Source organism: Spinacia oleracea, chromosome 3 (assembly GCF_020520425.1).
Source record: "Spinacia oleracea cultivar Varoflay chromosome 3, BTI_SOV_V1, whole genome shotgun sequence".
Classification (NCBI taxonomy): Eukaryota; Viridiplantae; Streptophyta; class Magnoliopsida; order Caryophyllales; family Amaranthaceae; genus Spinacia; species Spinacia oleracea.
The window spans coordinates 47,906,458-47,928,855 of record NC_079489.1 but is presented as its reverse complement, the minus strand read 5'-3'; the positions used below and the strand labels follow the sequence as shown (position 1 = coordinate 47,928,855).

Below are 22,398 nucleotides of genomic sequence, written 5' to 3'. Positions count from 1 at the left end.
TAGAGGTGGTTGGATAGTAGAGTAGAATTTTAAAAGACTTTTCTAATGTAATAGCTAATGCTTAAATCTTAGTGAAGTAATAAAGTAGTAAACTACTATTTATTGTTTTAGTAGTTCAATTTGTGGTTTTTCGAATAAAGTACGATCCAAAGGATGTATCATTCTTCCCATTGAAGTAATAAAGTTTAGAATTCTTTCTTTTACCACTAATTCTAAGTTTATGTTCTCTTTTAGCGATTATCACAAAAGAACTTCATGTATTTCTTCAATGAAATTATACTTGCAAGGTGGTTCAATTTTCACCACTTGAACTTTGTGATGCGGACTAAGTGGAAAAGCGGCCCATAGTAGGCGCCTATCTTGCTTAGGGTCCGAAAATTTCATGTTTGTGTACTAATTGAATGGCTAGTTAGTGCAATGATTTAGTAAGGCAGTGTCCAAACTCAGTTGTTAAAGTTAGTCTTTTGTTTTATTCAGGAGGAAGGAAATGACTACCCAAGGAATTGCCGATGTGGTTAGGCAACTAGCTGAAGTAGTGCAGAACTTAGCACAGAATAGGAACAACCAGGGAGTTGATCCAGCTGGTGAGATGTTTAAGAAGGTGGCCCAAAGTAAGCCTCCTTTTTCCTAGCAAAGCCTTAAGCAGACAATGATAACGTTGGATTATTAAAATAAACCTTATAGCCCGTTCGATGAACGGGTAATTATATAGTGGGTATTAAGTTGTATTTTAAACTGCTCATTTTTTTTCAGAGCTTGTGATTTTAGTGGGAATATATGATTTATATAGAGCTAAAATTTGAAAGTTGAAAAAATACATAAGTTACATGGTAAATTAATATTGAGTATTAAAGTGGGATATGGAAGGGAAGAGGTTGAATGGATATGTGATTAAATGGTGAAGTTGATGTTGAATAAAGAAGATGAAGCAGAAGGGGGTGTTAAAGCTCTAAAATAATTCGTACTAGATTTTAGCCCGTGCGATGCACGGATTCTATTAAATTGTTATGTTTAAATAAAAATCTTATGTATATACCACTTTTATATATTAAATTAGTTTTTGATTTTGCATTGAATTTCATTTTTGATTTATTTTAATTTATTATGAGAGTGTTTAATTTGTTTTTGGATGAAATTGTATAAGTGTAATATTATAATTAATTAATAAAAAATATGTACGTGACACTTAATCATTTCTTTACGTGGCACTCAACTTTTTTTAATTCAATATTAATTTTTAAACTTATCTTTCATTGGCCGAAACCATTAGATTTTTCTACGTGGCGCTCTAATATTGGATTAATGTTTGATTTTAAATTGAATTTTATTTATTTTATTTTAGATTATTTTTTGATTTTGGATGAATTTTATTCTAGAATCATTTTTTAATTATTAGAGTGATTTTAGATGGAGTTCTATATATTAGTAATTAATTAATTAATTAAAATATCTACGTGACACCTAATTAATTATCTACGTGGCAATCGATTATTTTTTAATTATTAGAGTGTTTGATTTTCGATGTAGTTGTATATATTAGTAATTAATTAATTAAAATATCTACGTGACACTTGATTTTTTAATTCAAAAAGAAATTAGAAATCTTATTTTTCATTGGCCGAAACCATTAGTAATCCTAGGTGGCGCTCTAATCTTTCAGCAAATATGCCTCCTTTATATATATATATTAAATAGCAAACACCCAAGAAAAAAAAAAAAAAAACAAATTTATTGATGAAAGTTCGGTGTGACACGTGTCATCCGTATATATATATATATATATATATATATATATTTTTAAATACGTACAGAGTAGTTATAGATTTAATGTTTCCGTTATGTTACTTTAACATCATTGCGTAGCCTTCTCTCCCATTTCGAATTCCCATTTGCTCTGCTCATCTTCTTGCTAATGTTCTGATCCTTCTACTTCGCAAATCAATTTATTCTAACCCTCTAATTCTCATCCCTTCAAAATCAACGTTCTCAATTGTTTAATTTTCGTCTCTAAAAATCAGACTTCCGTCCAGACAGAGAAGCTAGATGATCAGTGGAGAGCGAGTTTTCCGGCAATTGATTGTAAGTAACAAAACCCTCAATATTACTTTTACTTGGGTTTAAATAATTTTTAAATCCTCAGTTTAATTATTGATTTTTAAGGGATTAGTGATTTTGGTTAAATAATTTTGATCCTTGACAAAAACCCTTAACTTCTGTCTACTTATCTATGTGTATTTGAATTGGGTTTTTTTTTTCTGAAAGTTGAGGTTTTTGGATAATTTGAAGTACAACCAGCTTTATCTCGTGCATGGTGCAACCGAGGCTATTTTTTGCCCAAGGCTCGTACCTTGTGAGAAAATGGTAAACAAAATAGCCTTGGTAGTAACTTGTCGTATTACAACCGGTTGTCGGCGATTATCCTAGGCAATTTGTGGCAGATTATCCTAGTAACTTGTCGTATTAATTCAGTTGAATTGTTATTATAATGATTCCCTGATGCACTGTTATTGATTTGCAATCTGCGTGTATGTAAAGCTAGAACCATAATTAAATTTAGCGATACAGTCAATGAGATTAATGTGATTTCTGCTCAGGTAATATTGTTAATAATAGAGAGAAAAGCTCACATGATAGAAAAAAATTGTGGAAAAATTTGGTCAGGATAACTGAAAATTAGAACATTTCGCTTGCTGACAAAAGAGTGAGGAGTACTGAATACGCTCTGAATAATTGACCTAAGAATTGTCAATAAAAAAGGCTGTTCTAAGGATACAATAATAGACCTAAGAATTTTCAATTAAAAAGGCTGTAAACATAATGCAAGTCTAAGGATACAATGCGGAATTTGGTGGGCTTAGATTTACCACTTGCATCGCCAGCAACATTTCGTAAGTGTTGTCATATGAATTTATTAATCTTACTGTTTTTTGTGATTTTGTGAACCAGTTAAAACCAGTTACCTTGAACAAAGATGTTGCGGATAAAATCCACACGACGATGTTATACGTATTGCACAGTGATCACAGTGTTGCTGCTCTTATCAGTCTCTCTCCTCCGTCGCCTTTCAATTGACCATCTAAGCTCATTCCAGCGTGAAGTCAGGGTCGTCTTTGATGATCCCTTTAACTTTAAAGATCGTTGGTATCAGGATTCTGATGCTGATATCATAGACCACCAGTCCAAATTTTCCAATGAGGTAGAGATCCTCAGAGGCCTCAACTCTATAGTAGAAGAGAATGATCCATTTAGGATTTCTTCTTCTTCTGGTTACTATTTTGATCATTCTTCTTCTGTTGTTCGTCGTGCGTTAGACCAACGACCCGTAGATGATATTGAACGGTGGGGGGATTATGCGATGCCATTTGTTGATGAGTTTGCTGGGAGCAAGGTTGGTCCTGTTACTCCTGTATCTATTTATTTTTATGTTTTCATATGCCAAATTTATCAGTCTAGCGAGAAACATAGAAATTTGCACTTTTCACTTGTTTGTTTGTAATCTTGTATACTCTGTCAAAGGTGAAAAGTTACTGATATGCAAGTAAATTCATACAATTTCTGTGTCTGGTTCACAAAATTGTGAAACAAAAGCTAATATATTTGAAATTTCCTCTTTTTTTAAAATTATTTTTTTTTTTAATTTTTTTTTTATATATATAAAAAAGCAATGGTAAAATTAAACATTGTGAAAAAGTAATAGACCAAATGTAACTTAAATATTTCACCAACTTATCTAATATTACTTGATCTTTAATCTTTCTCGTTGATTCTGAATCCTCAAAAGTCAAACACTGTTTGTGTGGTGTGTGTGGCTGTATGGGGGGCACCGGAGGATTTTTAAGGTTAGTGTAGAAATTGGTAAAAATCAAAGGTAGGATTTTTTCGATCAATTTGGAGGAATACTCTGTGACAGGGTGATCTTTGTTTGCCATAATGTGGGTGCTTTGTTGGACTTTTCGTGGTTCGGAGTCTTCTTTGGTTAATGAAGTGTGTGGTGTGTTTAGCTTCTCTTCAATCCCCTACTCATGGTGCATTCCCTAACGTGCCCTAAGATGTATTGCGAGGCTAGAGTCCTGTATGTTTCTTTGTCCTTGATTTTTAGTGACTTGTGGCCCCTTTTCTTTTCTTTGGTGTTGAATAAGGTTAATCCTTTCACCCAAAAGATAAGAAGGGTTATCAAAAGGGGATATATAGTTATGGAGATTAGGGCTCAAAGCAAACCAGAACAAGCTCAATCTAGCATACAACAAGGACTAAATAGGCAGAACCTTCAATGATTAACACTAAGTATCATCTAACCTGTGTGAAAATGGTACAAATATAAGAGATTGATACGGCTGTTCAAAAATTTTAAGACACGGGGACATTGTCCAACATTTGGTCACCAATACAAGCTATTTTGGCACTTCTTTCTCTTGAACACCCGGTCACATGACACCTGACAACGACACAAATCCGTGACATTTTAATTCTGATTTTGACACTTAAGTATCTTCAACCACACTCATATAGAAATCTATACTAATATATTAAAAGGAGTTGTGAAAAAAGTTTATGTGCCACGTAGAACTCTCCTGTTACGCCGCGTCATCCACTCACCAAGGCTATGTGATGTTATTGACAACCAAAAATCAATGCAACATGGTTTGAATACAAGACCTCAAGTTTGGAGAATAACTCTTATTACCATCTTAACCAACCACTAATTGTTGTTTATCCATTGCACATTAATTTATAAATACATGTTAACATGAAGTCTAAAACATTTAAATCTATATGTTACCTTTTATTTCTTATAGACTATATTGGAATAAAAATAACAATTATAGCATTAGGAAAACCATGAATTAAACATGATATCATAAGTCTCATAAGCATCAACTATAAAAATGCCCTTCATATATCTTATTAATTTTAAGCACTTAGTTCCATTAGAAAATAAATTAAACGAAATGTAAGATGATGTAATTGAAAAATTAATTGGCATGATAAATGACACAATGTACATGTGTAGTTGGTGAACTTAATGATTCTTTTCACTTTTATAGACTACACGTACTTTGGTCAAATATTAAGCTGAATTGAGAAGAATCTCCAAATTTAAATTATTCAAAGTAGCAACCGGGGCATCCGCTCGGGCCACACACTAGTAATGAAATTAAAAGAAGATATGATAAAACTATGTGATATATGGTCAGAGATGGACTTAAGTTTATAATTTTAATGAGAACTAGCATACAAGTCAACCTAATACACGAGTTTGTGTATTTGTAATGTGAAAAATATATTCTAAAGTATTTGAAGAGAAGTCGGAGAAATCGAGAGGGGGGGAGAGGAAAAGCGAAGGAGAGGGTGTGGCGGGCGGGTAGGCCTGTAGCCTCTAGGGAGAGGGGGAGAGAGAACCATCTCACTTTAACATTTTGTTGAATAGTCCCCTCCGTTCTTAAATGATCTTTTTACTCACTGTAGCAACATAAACCAAGGAGATGAAAGAGTTGGTGGAAAGGGGAGTCCCTTTTTTGACTTTTTGGGTAGGAAATCGAGTTTTTTCTAGAATTCATATTATTAAGTAATATGAGTTGACCATGTGATTGGGTAATGAATGGAATTAGAGAAAAGTTTCTTTACCAACACTAGAAAAATAACACCCTTAAATGGAACGTAGGAAGAGCATTTAAGAACGGAGGGAGTATAGAACAACTTTGACGAATACTTTTCAGTTGTTCTCTTAATGTCTTATGTGTAATTATACTTCTGTCTCTCCACTCCTTAGTCCTTTCTATATGCATAATCGGAAATTTTAATAACTGAAAGCAAATTATTATTTTTCCTTTACTTCTTTTGAGAAATAGATTTTCCAAACCAGTGGTGCCACATCCTGCAGCCTTTTAGGAGTACTTGAAATTTTTGCTAATGGTCTATATTGTCTTAGTTTGTACTTCATCCGGTCTTTAACAATCGCAATGTGGAAGTCTGCACAGTTTTGTATGAGAGGAAATAGATAGAGAGGACATATGTGACGAGGAAAGACATAAAGAGAACCATTAGCCAAATAAAGTAATGTTTCAATTATTTTGCAACTTCCCAAAAAGGAAAACGTTTGGGATTTTGGAGGAAGTGTAACAAATCCGGTATTTTTTTCCTTTAAATATTGTTTTTTTGTTCATTATTTATTTTACTTTTATTCTTATTCTTAATGCCGTGTCCCATCAAATTGTTTTGTCCCTATCATTTCATTTATTTATGGGGTTTTTCTAATTAGAGGGGAAATCGTTGTTTGACTAGGTTGCGTTTGGTTCGGATGATGTGCCTGTGGATGAGGAGTTGAGAAAAAAGTTGATTAAAGTGAATGGCATTGAAGATGCACTTTTGTTAAGACTAGGATCGAACTTTTCGCCCCTAAGAGAGGGTTGGGGAGATTGGTTTGATGCCAAGAGTGACTTTTTGGGGAGAGATAGTAGGTTTGAGTCCAAACTGGAATTGTTACATCCTGTTAACAATCCGCTTTTTCAGGATCCAGAGGGGTTTGGTGTTACTGGACTTACAAGAGGAGATAAGGTCGTGGAGAGAGGGTTGGTTCATGAGATGAATAAAGCTCCATTTATTGTAAAGACGTCCTTGGGATTTCCAGATATTAGGTTTGGCGAAGATAATATTGACAATCAAGCCAAAGAAGGTAGTAGTATGAATTATAAAAGTCGGGACAGAGGCAATGGAGGACAGGGATCTGGTCTTGATAAACAAACTGAAGTAAGGAAAAATGAATTTAGAACTCTGGGTGATGATAAAATTGCTGCATTGGGTAGTCATGCTATGAAAGGAGTATATGACAGATCCTTGAGAAAAGGTGCAGAAGATTATGATTCTTCTCTGGGTAAAATAGATAAAGGAGAAATCCAAAAAGTTACAGATTCTGTTGCACATAATGAGTCCGAGTCTTCAGGTTCCATGTATGCTGGTGGCAGAAGATGGGGTTATTTTCCCGGACTGCAACCTTATCTATCCTTTCCAAGTTTTATGGATTCCTTTTTCAGGAAATCCAAGTGTTCTATGAGGGTGTTTATGGTGTGGAATTCAGCCCCTTGGATGTATACCGTCAGACACCAGAGAGGCCTCGAAAGTGTGTTTTTCCACCATCCAGATGCCTGTGTTGTTGTATTCTCGGAAACCATTGAACTTGATTTCTTCAAAGAGTTTCAGAAAGATGGGTATGGTTGGTTACCTGCTTTTCTGTTTCTGCAGCACTTTCAGATGCAGCATGTGGCTTGAATTAAAAAATGTGCATTGATTGGTTTTATGTCTTCTATACTACACCTTTGTTGAATATTGGGTTAAATGCAAAAAAAGACCAACAACTCACTTATAAATCAGTTGTGTAACGTCGAAAATTGAATGGCTGCCAACTACGCCCTAGTTGTTAGTTACTGAGAAACTTTCTTAACACATCAAACTCGATTTATTCCTCAAAGATTTACATGTACTCAAACTTATATTCAATGCATTGTCATGTTATTATTTCTCTTTGACATTCCTAAAATATCCTCACATTGTGATTACTGTCCCTTTTATTCTCCTTTTCGTCCTGGAGTGATTCCACTTTTTAGCTTAGTTTGTCCTAATTTATTTGTCCTCCTTCATTAGTTAATGTACATTTACCAATAGTTCTTTTGATTCCCTCTGTACAAAGACACTATTGGTTAAATCTTACCCTTCAATCGTACTGCAATATTTTGTGAAAGTCAAATAGGATGGTCCTAGGATGGAAGGGTAGTTGTGATTAAGATACTATTAGGGTGTAGTGAAAAATAAAATATTAGGAGGATGCGTGCAAATATTTTCGGATGGTTATAAAGGAGTAATATGCTAATCCAGGGCTGTCTGACCACTCTCCCCTGATTCTTACCTGCATTTACAAGATAGAGTTATGATAAAAATAAAACTATTATTTAAAAGTAATAGAACTTTGATAAGTATTTACTTAGCAGAAGAGAACAAAAATCATATGTCAAAATCACAAGTAATGACAAACTAAGCATTTTCACTTTTTTTTTTTAGTATCTCCAAAAATGTATTTGTGTGCTCAAGCCCTTGTCATCTATATTTTCTCCTAATGCATCTTAAATTAGTGTGTTTTGAATCCTGAGTTTGAAGCCGCGAACACTTCATATACATATCTAACCTTTGTCTTTATATAGCAACCTTGTAATTCTACTCCCTCCGTATTTAAGAGATACACTTGGCCAGGCACGGGTATTAAGAAGAAAAATTAAATGAAATAAAGTAATAAAACAAGTAGGATATGGTAGATATTTTAATAAGTAAAACAAGTGGAGACCATGTCATTTTAGGGGGTGGGGGGGGTAGGGTGTAGTTATGAAATTATTTGTTTAATAGGGTGGTGGGACATAGGATATAGTAGATATATTATTTAATTAGACGGTGAGGTTGATAAGTTACTAAAAATGGCAAGTGTATCTCTTAAATAAATACGGCCGGAAAAGCCAAGTGTATCCCTTAAATAAATACAGAGGGAGTAATTCAATATGGTGTTGTTGGTCCATATTCGCTCTTTGGTTGGTGTTGGTTTTCAATAATTATTTAATGTTTTCAGATATAATTTTGAATATTTTAGTCTTCATTTGTTTGTTAGTGTTAATGGTTTGACTAAATAATTGCTTATCTTAACTAGTTTCAAAATCGCGGTTGCAATGCCGAACCTGGAAGAACTTTTGAAAGATACACCTACAAGCATATTTGCTTCTGTTTGGCATGAATGGAGGACTACCAAATTTTATTCTATTCATTACAGTGAACTCATCCGGCTTGCTGCACTCTACAAGTAAGCTGAAGTAATTTCATATTTGTTGCTTTGTTTTATTCCTCTTATTCTTAATTAAAGAAAACTTATTCTAGGTGTTCCACTCATTTTGTTTTGGGCAATAGAGACTTGCTCTAAAGTCCTACCATAAAATAAAATAGTGTTGTGGATTTGATGACAATAACGGTAAAAAAAGATAACGGTCACAAAATTACAGTGCCGCAGAAGGGGCATATCTAGGGGAATTCGTTTTTAGCAATCGGAGTGTGATTTTAGTATTTCACAAATTGGAGAAATTTCCACTTCATCATTGTAATTCAATAGTTTTTGAAAATCTATTTCTATACTACCTTCGTTGTTTTGTTCTACTCACTTACTATTTACTTAGTCAAAGTAAAAAAGTGTTTGACAGTATGTTATGAGTTGTATAAAAGAAAGAAATTATCCTTTGGGGTCTTGTTGGATTCGTTTCCATGTGTATACTCATAATATGAAGTTTTATTATTTTCTCTAATATACAACAAAATAGGTTAGCGGTAAAAAATGTGCATGGGAGACCGTGTATATTGCAAGCTAGGATGCTCGGACTCGCCCCACGACCCCGCCGTACTTGTGTCGATACGACATGATGCGGGTGCGGACACGGAATCCGGACCGGACTCGCCATGGGAAAAATGGACTCGTCTATTAGGGTTTTGAAAACCTAGATATGAAAATAGAGGCCTCAAATCAGGGATATGGAGACCGATAACTTGGGGCTTTTGGTCGCCTGAGAAATGCAAGCTCGCTAAGATATTCACCGGCTGGGTTTGATGCTGTTGCATGTTGCAGACAAACTCCATGGAAGACGACCTCCATGGAAGTCGATAGCTTTAGGTTGCTTCTATCTCCTCTTTAGAAGTGAAATTAAATAATAACATGGGATAATGGGCTTGCCAGCTTTTTTTTTTTATTTTTGTTAACTTTTGATATTCTTTTTGACTTCTAACCCCGACTTTCTTATTTTGGGAAAAGAGATCACGTGTAATTACTAGTTTCAACTTTCAAAACATTTACTTTTAAATTTTTTTATAATCACAAAAAATACTTCCATGTATTAATATTTATACCGTAATTATAAATATTTAAATGCATAAAATTAGTATTTTTTTAATGGTTGCCGTGTCACCGAGTCCGTATCTGAATTTTGGACACTTCTAAAACGTGTCCCTGATTTTAAAAAAGTTCGGGTCCAACTCTTGGACTCATACCCGAGTCGGACACCCGTACCCGAATCCGAGCATCCTAGATTGCAAGTGAGTTGAAAATAAGAAAACAGAGGTAGTATAACACTAGAGTAGAATATATTCTTTTGGAATCTTGTCTTGTTATTTTGTGGATTTTTTAAGGTTCTAAACAATAGGCTCATGCATGGTACAATGTAAGGTACAACGAAGGCCGTTGTGTTTGCATATTTGCTCATTTTGAAGTTAAATGATTCAATGAGCCAAAAAAAAAGCCTCAGTTGCACCTAGCAAGGTGCAACAGTTCTATGATAAAATTTGCCCTAAGTAGTAGTACCAACTAAAATATTTTTGAAGTTCAATAACATCATTGCATATTGTGGTTTTACCGGCGACTATAATGGCGGATGTGGTGACAAAATGATCTGTTACGGATATTATGAGGCATCTTTTCTTGAATCAGCTAGTTGACTTCTCATTTAGTTCTGCAATTACATTATGGAACCGCCTTGATTTAGTTTATGTTTGTTATAACGGGTCAGATCGGCTCAGATGAGTATGCATCAATCTTAGCCTAGGAATTTTTTAGGACTTTACAGTGTCGGATACAGGGTATAGAGCAGGAAAAATAAAATTCATTGACTTGTTCTCAGAATTGAGGTTAGTTATGCTAAAGCTGAAGTTTAGTTTTGGGTCTCCACATTGTAGCCGAGATTTATCCTTGTGCAATTGTTTGGTGTACAACTAAACCTCTGCAGTTCAACTTATTGTCAGTAACTGTGTATGGAGGGTTGCAAATGACTTCAGCCTAATTGGGTACGATATTGTCAACTAAAAATGTTAGAAACATAACTAGAACTGCTATAAAATACATCAAATGAGAACTCGTCAACAAACTCCTTTTTGTTAGCATCTGTATTGAAAAGAAGCTCCTTAATGTCTAGAGTTTGCATATTTTTGGCAAAACCAGTGACTTCTTTGCAGATATAGTATCAGAGAGAGGGTTTCCCATTCTGAAGTTTCTATATAAACATGCACGCTGCAACAACAATTTAACAGAAACTGATTATTCCAAAACACAAGAGCCACATCATTACTAATGTAATCCGTCTCCTGTTGAATTTAATGATAAAGATTGGGACTTTCCCTAAAAATTAATTAATTCTCATTTTATATTCACAACATTCACTGAAAATACATAATACTTGGTTTTTAGTACTGCCCGTAAACTAGGAACTTCAGCTAGGAATGGAAAGTCTTTTCCTTTAATTATGTGTTGCCTCCCCCTCCCCCCCCCCCCCCCCCCACCACAAAGAAAAACGAAGTAATAGAAAACTATTTCTATGCAATACCCTTATACTTTTGTCTTTCTGTTTTGTACACATAAACTATTTATTGTTTACACGCTACCCCTAGCTACGTGGGGCTTAACCTCTTAACCGGTTAACATCACAAGACTACCAATAGAAAACTGTCAAAAACCAAACCCCTAACCTAAAGTTTCGTTCCTTTACCCTTTTCATTCTCTTTTGCGTTCATGTTCGAACCCGATCTTTCCTTCAAATTGAAGGTAGTTACATATTAAACTCCATATGGTATACAACAATACAAGTAATTGTTAATGACAACACCCGATTAACTTTTTCTAGCCTATTTCTCCTCTCTCCTTGTTATGAAAGGTTGTAATGGAAAATAGAATGTTAAAGGAACTTCCAAATCCCAACTAAAGAAATCTTGAGTTATGTCGACATGGTAGTAAGAAGCACTATTTTTTATAAGGGGAAAACCGAAAGGTAATTTAGAGATACTATTTCTTTCTACAATCTTGTGCCGATTTGATGTCAGTTGATGTGCCGATAGAAGGCTTGAACAGTGGCAAAATGATGGAATTGGGAGGGGTAGGGGAAGACCAAACCAAACATGGAAGATGGTGATTGAGAGTGATATGAGTTTATTGGGTATCGAGGAAAATACGGCGTTAGATAGGGCGGAGCGGAAAAAGATGATATATGGCAACGACTCAACATGACTTCTTTTTTCCTCATTTTTTTTTTCTCGGCAAGCTTCTCTCATTTTTCTATTTTTTTAAAACATATTTGCACCTCATCTTTAAATCGACTTATCTTGTTTTCTTGTTCCCTATCATTCGTGCCTCGTTAGTCTCGCCTTCACTTTCTAATTTTTGCGTGTTTACCATATTTTACATAACATTTTACTTTTCTTAGTTCACGTTGCGCATACGTTTTCTTATGACGGTTCATGTTAGCCAACCCCAATCATTTTTGGGACTAAGGCTTGGTTGTTATTGTATTAAAATAAATGTTTTTATGTAAAATGTTGTTCGATTAGTCTCAACGTATATTCCTAAAGATCTACTTTTTATTAATGTTATTACTCCCTCCGTCCCTTAATACTCGCACCGCTTTCCTTTTCGGGTCGTCCCTTAATACTTGCACCGCTTCTATAAATGGAAATCTTTGCCAATATTATATTATTTCTCACACTTACCTACTAACCCACCTACACCCCTACTCCCTACAAAAAATCATTTAAAATTCACACCCCTCACTCACCCCTCCCCACCCCTTACACATTTCCCACTAACTATATTAAAAAGTTGCCCCACTATCAACTAACACCCATTAAATTAATAAGTCAATTAAAATATCTTAAACTCCGCACCGGTCAAACCGGTGCGAGTATTAAGGGACGGAGGGAGTAATAGTTAACTAAAGACTTTAATGGTCAAATCGTGCGTTTGCAAGCGTGAAAGTTAAAGTGTTGCAAGTATTAAGCAGAGGAATTACATCCTCCATTGTTGTACGTGGTTATTCTTATTCATAAGAATGTAGAAGTGTGAGACTGTTTCAGTTTGCTCTTGAAAATATTGTATAAACATCATTAAACATCTTTCTGAAATTATAAAGTTTCATATTTTATTGCTGTAATTATTTTTTGTTGGCAAAGTGCTTCTCTATTGCCTTGGTAGGTTTATAAGATGATGTAAGGAGAGGAAATGCAAGCTCATTGTTTTGTTTAATCCATGTCTGTATAGCAAGTTAACACACATGTATATTCTACGTTACATATCTTTCTCTGGCTTACAGGTACGGGGGTATGTATCTGGATTGTGACATTGTAGTACTCAAGCCAATATCTTCCTTTAGGAATTCGGTTGGAATGGAGGTGTTGGCTCCTGGGAGTCCTCTGAATGGTGCTGTTATGGCTTTCAATAAGCACAGGTATTCTAAGTTATTTATGCTATCACATTTTGTTTAGTCTTCCTTAGAAAAGGAATTATCATCTATGGTGTATGTAATGAGCATTGAGCATTGGCATATATATCTAAATATTTGCTAGTGTATGTTCAATTTAAATTGTTCGTCAACTTCTATGCATCATACTCCTTGAATTTCTTGTTACAAGGCATCCAAGTTTTGTAAGGTTAAACCTTGAACATTCAGTTTTCCCAATATCTGTATTAGCAAAATATTGTGGAAAAAATAAGAGCAAGACAGCGTTTTTTTTATAGTGGAATTACACTCAGCGACAAGTTCAGTGTGACTAGTAAAATGTAAATACGACTCGCAAGTGACAATTTTGAAGTGACAAGAAGGTAATCCTGTATAGCTAACTTTCCAATCTTTTGTGTACTGTAATCAAATAACAATGCAGCGACCTGTAATCATCTTTTATTGCACTATCCCTTATTTTAGCAGGTGTGTTGAAACCGTTTGGTCTCTCTCTCTCTCTCTCTCTTTCTCTCTCTCTCTCTCTCTCTGGTTAGGACTTCCCTCCTTTTCTGTTGATGGTGAAGTTGGAGATGTATTGTTTTTTTCTGGCATTTGCAGTATATAGCTGAAAGGAACTGCGCAATTTCCCATAATATTTGTCTTCCTTCTGTATTGTTCAAGACACGGAGTGGGGTTTTCTCATAAAAGCTTACCTCCAGTTTTGATCATTGATCTTTAGGGCTTGGATTGGTTAATAAATTCAGGGGGTAATAGTAGTCACTATAATATGGAATGAAGATTGGTGGTAGAGAGTATAAGGTACTGAATTCTGATGGTGTAAGAGGGGAGAATATGGAATGAAGGTTGTTGGTAGAGAGTATGAGGTACTGAATTACTGATGGTGTAAGAGGGGAGAGATGGATGAATCATTACCATCATTTTGGGGTAATAATACGGTGATAATTACCTTCCACCCTCTATCAGGGTTATCACTACCCATCCCATCTACCACCATCTCCACTCATCTTCATTCTTTTTATTTTCTCTCATAGTACCCCATTAATTCATTACCGCCAATCCAGCATGCGGTTAGAAGGATTCTTTTCTTCATCTTGCGTTGATCTTTCCTTAACAATGCTCCCCCCCATACTCCCCACAACCCCCCAAAAAAGTTTAAATTCAAGCAGCATTTCTTTAGGAAAAATTAACAAAAATAATCCGAACTATTTATGGTCTTCTCACAATAATCGCAACGGTTGATTAACCCACAATAATCCCAACTATAAGCCTCCTCTTCCTAAAACCATCTCAGTTTACCAGTAACCTGCGATGCCAGTTTTTTATTCTTTCTTCCCTCTTTTATTTACCTTTCATCTTTCTCTCTTCCTCCACCTTAGCCTACCGTAACACTTCAACCCAACCCCTTTTCAACAAAACATGGCAATACCCCCACTAACATTCAATACCTTAACTTTTTCTAACCAGATTGTTGCTAATTGGTCGTCTGAGTTATGTAATTGTCTCTCTCTTTCTTTCTCTCTCTTTCTCCTGCACAAAACAGAGGCGATGTGTTTTTGTTGATTATAAGTTCATGATGTTTGCATCGGATCCTTCACCGAAGATGGGTAATATGAATACAAATCCACTCTTCTCTAAATTTCTCTATCCCCATTCCTTTCACACATACGTTTTAACATATTTTCCTTTTCACTATTATTGAAAAAAAGAAAAACCAAATCATAAGATATAAAAACGAAGTCATTACTCAAATCCTCTTGAACAAGAATACAAAGAAGACAAAAATCAAGGGCTTTTATGTAAAATTAAACAAGGTTAATATCATGAAGGTAGGTTGTTGTGATGATAAGGACGAGGTAATTAACAGTGAGTTGGTGACCAATCAAGCAAAGTCTTGATTTCAGTTGCTGGCATGCCAGAGAAGAGGAGAAGTTAGAAAGGAAAAATAAATACTGGACCAATAATATTACGACACGTAATCTATTTTACCCGTTGAAGAGGTCAATAAAAAATTAAGACTGTTTTGGGAAGGCTAGGTTAATAGTTGGGATTATAGTGTAATAATCGATAGTTGGGATTATTTTGAAAAGACCACCAATAATTCGGATTATTGTTGTTAATTTTCCTTTTCTGTATTTAAACTTATCTTTGTGATATTTATTTATTGTAAAGGTAGATGTGATAGGAGATGGGGGCGTAATTTTTTTTATCGAATGTGAGAGTGTTGGACCTTAAATATTTAGTAGTCAGGAGAGAAATGTACTACAATAATACTGGGGCCTTTCGCAAAATAAGAGTGAAAAATGGAATATTACGGTAAAAGATGAAAAGGAAGTTGCAAAAAGTTATCAGACAAAGTATGTTTTTCATTCAATAAAAAAGTATACTCTACCCAAGCATACACAAGCTGAAATAACCCAAAATGAATATCCTCTTGTCGTATCTCATGACAACATTGCATGATGCATTAATAAAATCAGTATTCATATTAAGACCAAATTTCTTTTGTTGAGTATGTGCAGACATTCAAATCTTGCGTTGGCCACTTGGTTGTCTTCCCTAACATAACTTATATTTGTGTTGGTGAATTGGAGCAAGTACCTTTTGCTTCTTTACTTTTGTTGGAAATATGCTTTTATTTCTTACTATAATCTGTATTTTGTTTGCTACGCAGTTTCTTTATCAGGCAATGCATGTTGGAGTTCTTTTCCTCATATGATGACACCCTGTTGAGATGGAATGGTGCTGATCTGTTAACAAGAGTTGCTGGAAATTTCTCCAGAAAAGAAAATGATGTGAAGAAAAAGCGGATGCTGAAAGTGCAGGTCGCATCGAACTTCTTTCCTATTAGTTCACATGATATTCAAAGGTATTTCACATGATCTATACGTCTTATTTCTTTTAATTTTCTTTCATGAAAGACGAATATTCTATTGCTATATGTATGTCGAGAGTTAAGGCATGCCTGCATGTAGAACCAGTAAAAGATTGATAACATTTATGAAATCTGGCATTAGAAACCTGCATTTCCAAGGTTCTTTTTTTTGTAACAAAAATATGAAAGGTAAAACTTTTATGCTAGTTGCCAGGTATTTCTATTGAGATCTAACCCAAACTTATCATACAATTGATACAAAAGTAAAATTGAAATTGAAAAAAGTACTTCAACCGTTTCTAATTGGTTGTCCTATGTGGAATCTTTATAGATTCCATTTTAAATGGGATCTGATACTCTCAAAGTCTCAATACACTCATGCAGGATCTTGTTTGATTCATCTCTATGTGTAGTTTCACGGTATCAACTTTTTATAATTTTTTATGATACATATTTGAAGATACTTATGCTTAAATGTTACATTGAAAGTTGTGCAAAAAGTGATATAGTACAATCAATTAGAAATCGGGAGAGTATTTAAAATATTGAAAATGGAAAAAGGTATTAGTCGTACACCCTGACTTGCCATCAACAACTTGCTTCTTTGAATATATGATGGATCTTAATCCATCTTAAGAATGATGATGTCGCTTATGGCGAAGGTGTAGTCAAGCTTTGACATTGGCTTCATCAACTTTAAACATGGAATTAAAACTCCACCTTTACGTGGCCGTTCTCTAGCGGGTTTTGGGTTTTCCGTTCGGCGAAACCTCTTTACATAACAGTGCGACATAGATCGCTCGCTGCTTTGTCTGTTAATAACTGTAGCACCCCAAAATTTGGACCTTTTTATATAAACAAAATCCCTGTTTTTTATTTCATAAAAGCACCGTCCAAACCATGGGAGTGTCTCTGCTACATTTATTCTCCATAGATATTTGAATTGGTGAACCTCGGAAAGCTTCTCATCACTCGTAGCAAGTATCTTTTCCAACCTGCAAAACTATATAGCAAAGGGACAAAAGAGATGAACTCCCAAAAAGTCGGAAAAACCGAGTAATTCCAACACCATCCGGTAAAATCCGTAGTTTTAGTTTGAAAGCATTTTGGGGCACATAAAATAAGAATACGACAAGAAGTATTAATTTAATAACTTCATTATTAAACTTATCACGTAAAGATCAATATTAACTAACTGAGGGAAAGAACACTAAGGGTCGCGCGTTAGTGCTTCCACCGTAGAAAATGGCCAAAGTAAGATGAGTACAACATGTCCCGAGTGTGCATACCCCTAACTAATTGACTATGGGTCTCCGCGATCGCGCACCGGTAGAATTAGGAAGAAGACTAAACAAAAAGTTTAAAAGAATAATAGAAAGCTACTAGAAGCCTACCGGGTCTCCACAAAAGTGCACCGATAAAACAGCATCTAGCCGGGCAACTTGTTTCATACCCTTATGGGCTTTTCCCTCTTAAACTCCTCTTTGTGTTATTATTATTTTAATAAAGGTCCAAGCACATAGAGGACAAGAAATCACAGGATTCCAAAACTACAATTAGACAACTATAGCCCATCAGTATTAACATATGGCATCACTTAGGCCATTGCTGCAACTCATATCACGGAGTTTAGTATGCTCCTGTAAACTATATCATACGCATGTGACCGAATTCCTCCATAGTACTCCATATTGTAAAACATGAATCGTTAGCCATTGCGTAAAATAATTATAGGGTTCAAATAACATTTTCATAATAATAGTACTATTAGATATGCCTATAATTTCAATCACATAGTTCATACACAACACTTTATCTCCCAAACACAATAACGCATAAAATGTCCAAAACGCTTTTCCTAGCGGGATCTAAAGATGATGGACATCGAGAATTACCTTGAACGCGTGTACTCAATACTAGTAGTTTCCTTGCATATACCTAGATTGCCTCCGTATACTAATACATAAAATAAGTAAACCTAAATTAGTCTGTCGGCTTTATGCTTATTATGTTTACACTCACTTGGAATGTTAAAATTTGAGCCAAACTACTCTAGTTCGAGATATTGGTGTTAAAATATTCTGTAGGAAAAAATAATGAAGCAATGCATGTTGCAAACCGATTAGATATAAAAGCTTTCAAAAATTAAAAGTCAACTCTTTGTTAATCGAAAGAAAATACACAATAAAAAATAAAAGAGTTATCACCGTATTTGTGATGTAGGAAATCTCAAGGGAAAGAAAAGCATCCAGTTATGTAAAAATGAAGAGATGAATAATACGAAATCATAGTTACTTTTTAACATATGAAATATTATCTTGTTAAATAAAAGTGGTAGCCAACTAGGATGTACTTCCTCTGTTCATAAATAGTTGCACCGTTTTGACTTTCACGTTTCCCAACGCATAACTTTGACCATTAATACTTATAATTATGTATTAGTAAAAATTATAAAAAGTTGATATATTTAAAATATATATTAAGACAAACCTAATAATATTTTGTATGATAAATTTTAATTTTATTTATTAGTAGAAAAGTGAGGTCAAAGCAAGACAAATGAATAGTGTCAAAAGTCAAAATGGTGCAACTATTTAGGAACGGAGGAAGTATTTGGTATGATGCTACATCCACAAGAAAGGAAATATAGTTCTAAAGTATGAAGGAGAAACAAAGTAGCGTAATGGCGAAATACAATTTGTTGCCAACGATGACTACACAACAGCGGGAAAGACAAAGGGGAGAGTGACTAGTCTCCTTAGACCTTAGCGGCAACGAGACTGCTGATTGAATGATGACGTTCCGATTTGTGGTGGGTGAAAGTAGGATGCAATGAAGATGTTGAAAGTAGGATATGTTTTTGTGAGTCCTAAGAATTAGAGACGGCAAAGTTGAGGTTTTTGGGAATATATACTTATGGCCTAGTCAAAGTGATTTCAATGATCAGCTGAGGTGCAAAGGCTCACAATTTTTTCAAATTTGTGTTTCTGGTTCACCTCATTTCGAGGCACCCCAAAGTGCAGAGAACATTGAATCATCTTGGTGCATCTTGACCTGTTTTATACAGCTGTAGAGCGAAGTAGTAAGATAAAGTAGTACAATTAAGATAAAAGAAATTGTTGCTGGCCTACTATCAAGCATGAGGTATACTGTATACAATTCAAGTATTGAGCTCTTTCATACTTTTAGTACGCTGGAGCAGTGGCGTTGCACTAGTATCACCTAAGTGTCTTAGGTTCCTATCCTTACTTCAGGGCCTTTTTCTTGTTGCACCTTGGATTGTAAGGTTGTTTCTTTCAATTGCTTGACTGAATTACTAAAGTAATGGGGAATTTTGGCTACTAAGCTTAATAAAGGTCGTGGAAGAATTCATATTTCTGCTAGGTGTATGATTGAAGTGGATGTGGATCTTGAAGAATCCGTTGAGTAAAGTTTTCTATTTCTTGTTATGAGTTTTGCCTGCTTAATTTGTTAACGCTCTGTTGTATAATATTCATACTATTTTGTGAACTTATATTATCTAAACTTATCCGAACTTATATTTTTGAAAAAAACTTATTTGTCTTAAATTTGACTTGTGTACAATTCTTTGGAGAAAACTTATGTTGTCTGAAATTGTATTAAAATAACTTATTATGTCTGAATTTGTTGTATTTTATCAAAATAAGTCGAATACAGATATACTTCTACCATTTCTCACTCCATTTAAATAAATGGGGTTCTTTTCAATTTTCTTTCCTTTGGAAAAATATCGTACGTCTTCTTTCTATTTGCCTTAGGTATGGAGTATCTTTCCAGATGTTAAATGACATTCCAGATTTCAACTTTCATCCTAGGCGTGAAAGGTTAAAACGAGCTTAGTGACATTCCAAATTCAACTTTCATCCTAAGTGTGAAAGGCTTGGTACTTCTCACTTAATGTGTGTAGTTGATTTTCTTTTATTTTCATAGTTTATGTTACCTCTATCTGTTTATTATACAAAGCTTTCCTTTAATTCCCTCTTATCTTCTAGATCTGTGAGAACTTGGATAAAAGTCGTGTTTATTTTGGTGGAGTGGACATTGGCCCTCAGGACTCTCCACGCTGCTCTTTCGTTCCTGTCTTCCCGAAAGGTGTATTCGGGTGCTCCTTTGTCGTCCATGAAACTCTCTTGGAACAATTGTGAGCCATTAGTTAAGATAGTGGTTGGCAAAATTCAGTCCTGGACTGCTAGTTGTTGAGTTATGCTGGAAAGTTGCAGTTAATTAAGATAGACTTGTTTTGGGTAATTCAAAGCTTTAAACGTTCTGAAGTTAAACTTTTATTGCCTTAAAGGAAAATAAGAGAATTTGAGAAGTATTTCAGATTATAACATCAGATTGGAAAGATTAATGTTTTCTAGGAGGGCTCAGGTAGGCCAGATACACCTCCCTAAACATTGTGGAGGGTGAAAATTAATTCAAGTTCTTGTTGGAACTGAATAAATTACGGGGGTCAGGAATTCTGGAAGCATAATTACTGGAGTATAGTAAAAACCAGGCTTGATGGTTTGTTAAATAAACTCTGGGAAGTAGAGAGCCCGTTGATAAAATGGAGGTTGATAAAATGGAGCTTCAAGATTCTAAGGATCGCTAAAAATAAGGGTGAACTAAGGGAGCAAACAAATTTGCCTGGATTTGGAATATACGGGTAGTTTATCTACATCTACACTAATATTTGAAAACATGAATTTTTGCATGTCATGATGTCATACCCTTTTATTTTCACTTTTCCTCTCTATTTCTCTTTCCCTATATCTCCAACGTCAAACGTTATCTCATTTCCTTTTCCAAACAATTACTTTAAATAGTTTGACCTCTTTATTTCAATTAAACGATTTTCATAAAACTTCTAACTATTCATGTTATATTGTTTCAAAAAATTTCTTTTCCATTCTCCCGCTCCTTTATTACACATGCATACATTATCAATTTTTAAATTTTAGTGAAAACTCATGCATCGCACGAGCTAAATAACTAGTTACTCTTGAAATAAGGGTAATCATTACCAAAGGTCCCCCTACGATAACTTTTCCCCACTTACAGTTACACTCTTCTCTGAATTGCATCTTCGCCTCCCTGTGCAGGTCAGATCTTCAACTTCTATCTTTTTTCTCTGCAAGTCAGATCTTCAACCTCTACCTCGAAAACTTAATTTCTATTCCTCCTTCCCACGCTTCTTTAATCTCCCAGATTTGCAGGCTTTCAAAAAATAGAGAGGTGGGGAACCAGGTTATCAGGTGGCAGCCGGGTTATTGTGATTATTGCTGGGGGATTAGATTGGCATTGCGGGTTTTGTATCTTTACCCCCAGAGTTGATGATTAAACATAAAATTCATTGGAAAAGAAGTAACAGTCTAACGACTCTGAATATCGATCTAAATGAGTAGAGGAATTTTTTTTGAGAGGAGGGAGTATTTGAAGACTGGAATTAGTAACAGTCAAACGACTCTGAATTTCGGTCTAAATGACTAGAATTATACTCTACTTTGTCCCTTAACTTTTGCTTAGAATTCCTTGTTCCGTGTCTGAAAATGTTTCATACTTTGTTACAATTATGTAACATTCATCTCTTACACCAATGAAGCTATGTTTAATGCAATTTCTGTGATGTGCTTTGTTGCATTCTTACAGTACAATGTTTGTTTCTCCAGATACTTCATTGCACCAGTGACAGACGATGAAAAGGCTCATCAGCATGCTCTGCTAAGAAAGATTCTCAATGAGTCGCATACTTTCCATTTCTGGAACAGTTTAACTTCTGCTCTTGTTCCAGAACCGTATAGCTTGGTATCAAGAATTATCAACAGTTTTTGTATTCGCTGCTTGGATGTGTTGTAAAATCCAATATACTTATTCTCTCAAAATCACAGATTAATGCTCTTACTATACTTACACATAAACAATGCAAAAATCAGCCTATCTTACACATTTTCTTCCTATGGCTAGTTCTTCCACGTTTTTGTTCTCTAAAAGTGCAAATTTAAGTAATGGGAATTGAACCAACCTTTTGGTTGGAAGGTGAGATCTCGTTCACTAGGCCAAGACATTGCTTGGTGGATTTACCCAACATGAATACCATTAATTTGATTTTCGTAAACAAACAATTAGACTACGTGTGGTAAATTAAAAGTCTTGAACAAGCAAATAATAAATAAATAACTTTGAACCTGGTATCAAACTTACAAAACAACTCCAGTTTATAAATCGTAGACA

At 34.8% G+C, this 22,398-nt stretch overlaps 1 protein-coding gene across 2 annotated transcripts; it reads left to right on the top strand.

Moving 5' to 3' along the window:
* The first annotated feature begins 1,808 nt into the window (after positions 1–1,808).
* On the top strand, positions 1,809–22,111 carry LOC110799929 (uncharacterized protein At4g19900). 2 transcript variants are annotated; one of them, XM_022005209.2, is made up of 7 exons: positions 1,809–2,079; positions 2,947–3,388; positions 6,283–7,205; positions 8,687–8,836; positions 13,146–13,280; positions 15,964–16,158; positions 21,837–22,111. In XM_022005209.2, the coding sequence occupies exons 2-7, from the start codon at positions 2,972–2,974 to the stop codon at positions 22,021–22,023; spliced, it is 2,007 nt and encodes a 668-aa protein (XP_021860901.2). In that variant the 5' UTR covers positions 1,809–2,079; positions 2,947–2,971; the 3' UTR covers positions 22,024–22,111. The 2 variants fall into 2 exon arrangements, with proteins under 2 accessions (XP_021860901.2, XP_056696245.1); XM_056840267.1 differs by lacking the exon at positions 1,809–2,079 and having other exon boundaries at positions 3,060–3,196; positions 3,312–3,388.
* Positions 22,112–22,398: the final 287 nt, after the last annotated feature.

Coding starts and splice junctions, on each gene's coding strand:
- LOC110799929 (XM_022005209.2), top strand. CDS start 2,972: ATGTTGCGGATAAAATCCACACGACGATGTTATACGTATTGCACAGTG. Junction 3,389..6,282: donor ATGAGTTTGCTGGGAGCAAG/GTTGGTCCTGTT, acceptor TTGTTTGACTAG/GTTGCGTTTGGTTCGGATGA. Junction 8,837..13,145: donor CGGCTTGCTGCACTCTACAA/GTAAGCTGAAGT, acceptor TCTGGCTTACAG/GTACGGGGGTATGTATCTGG.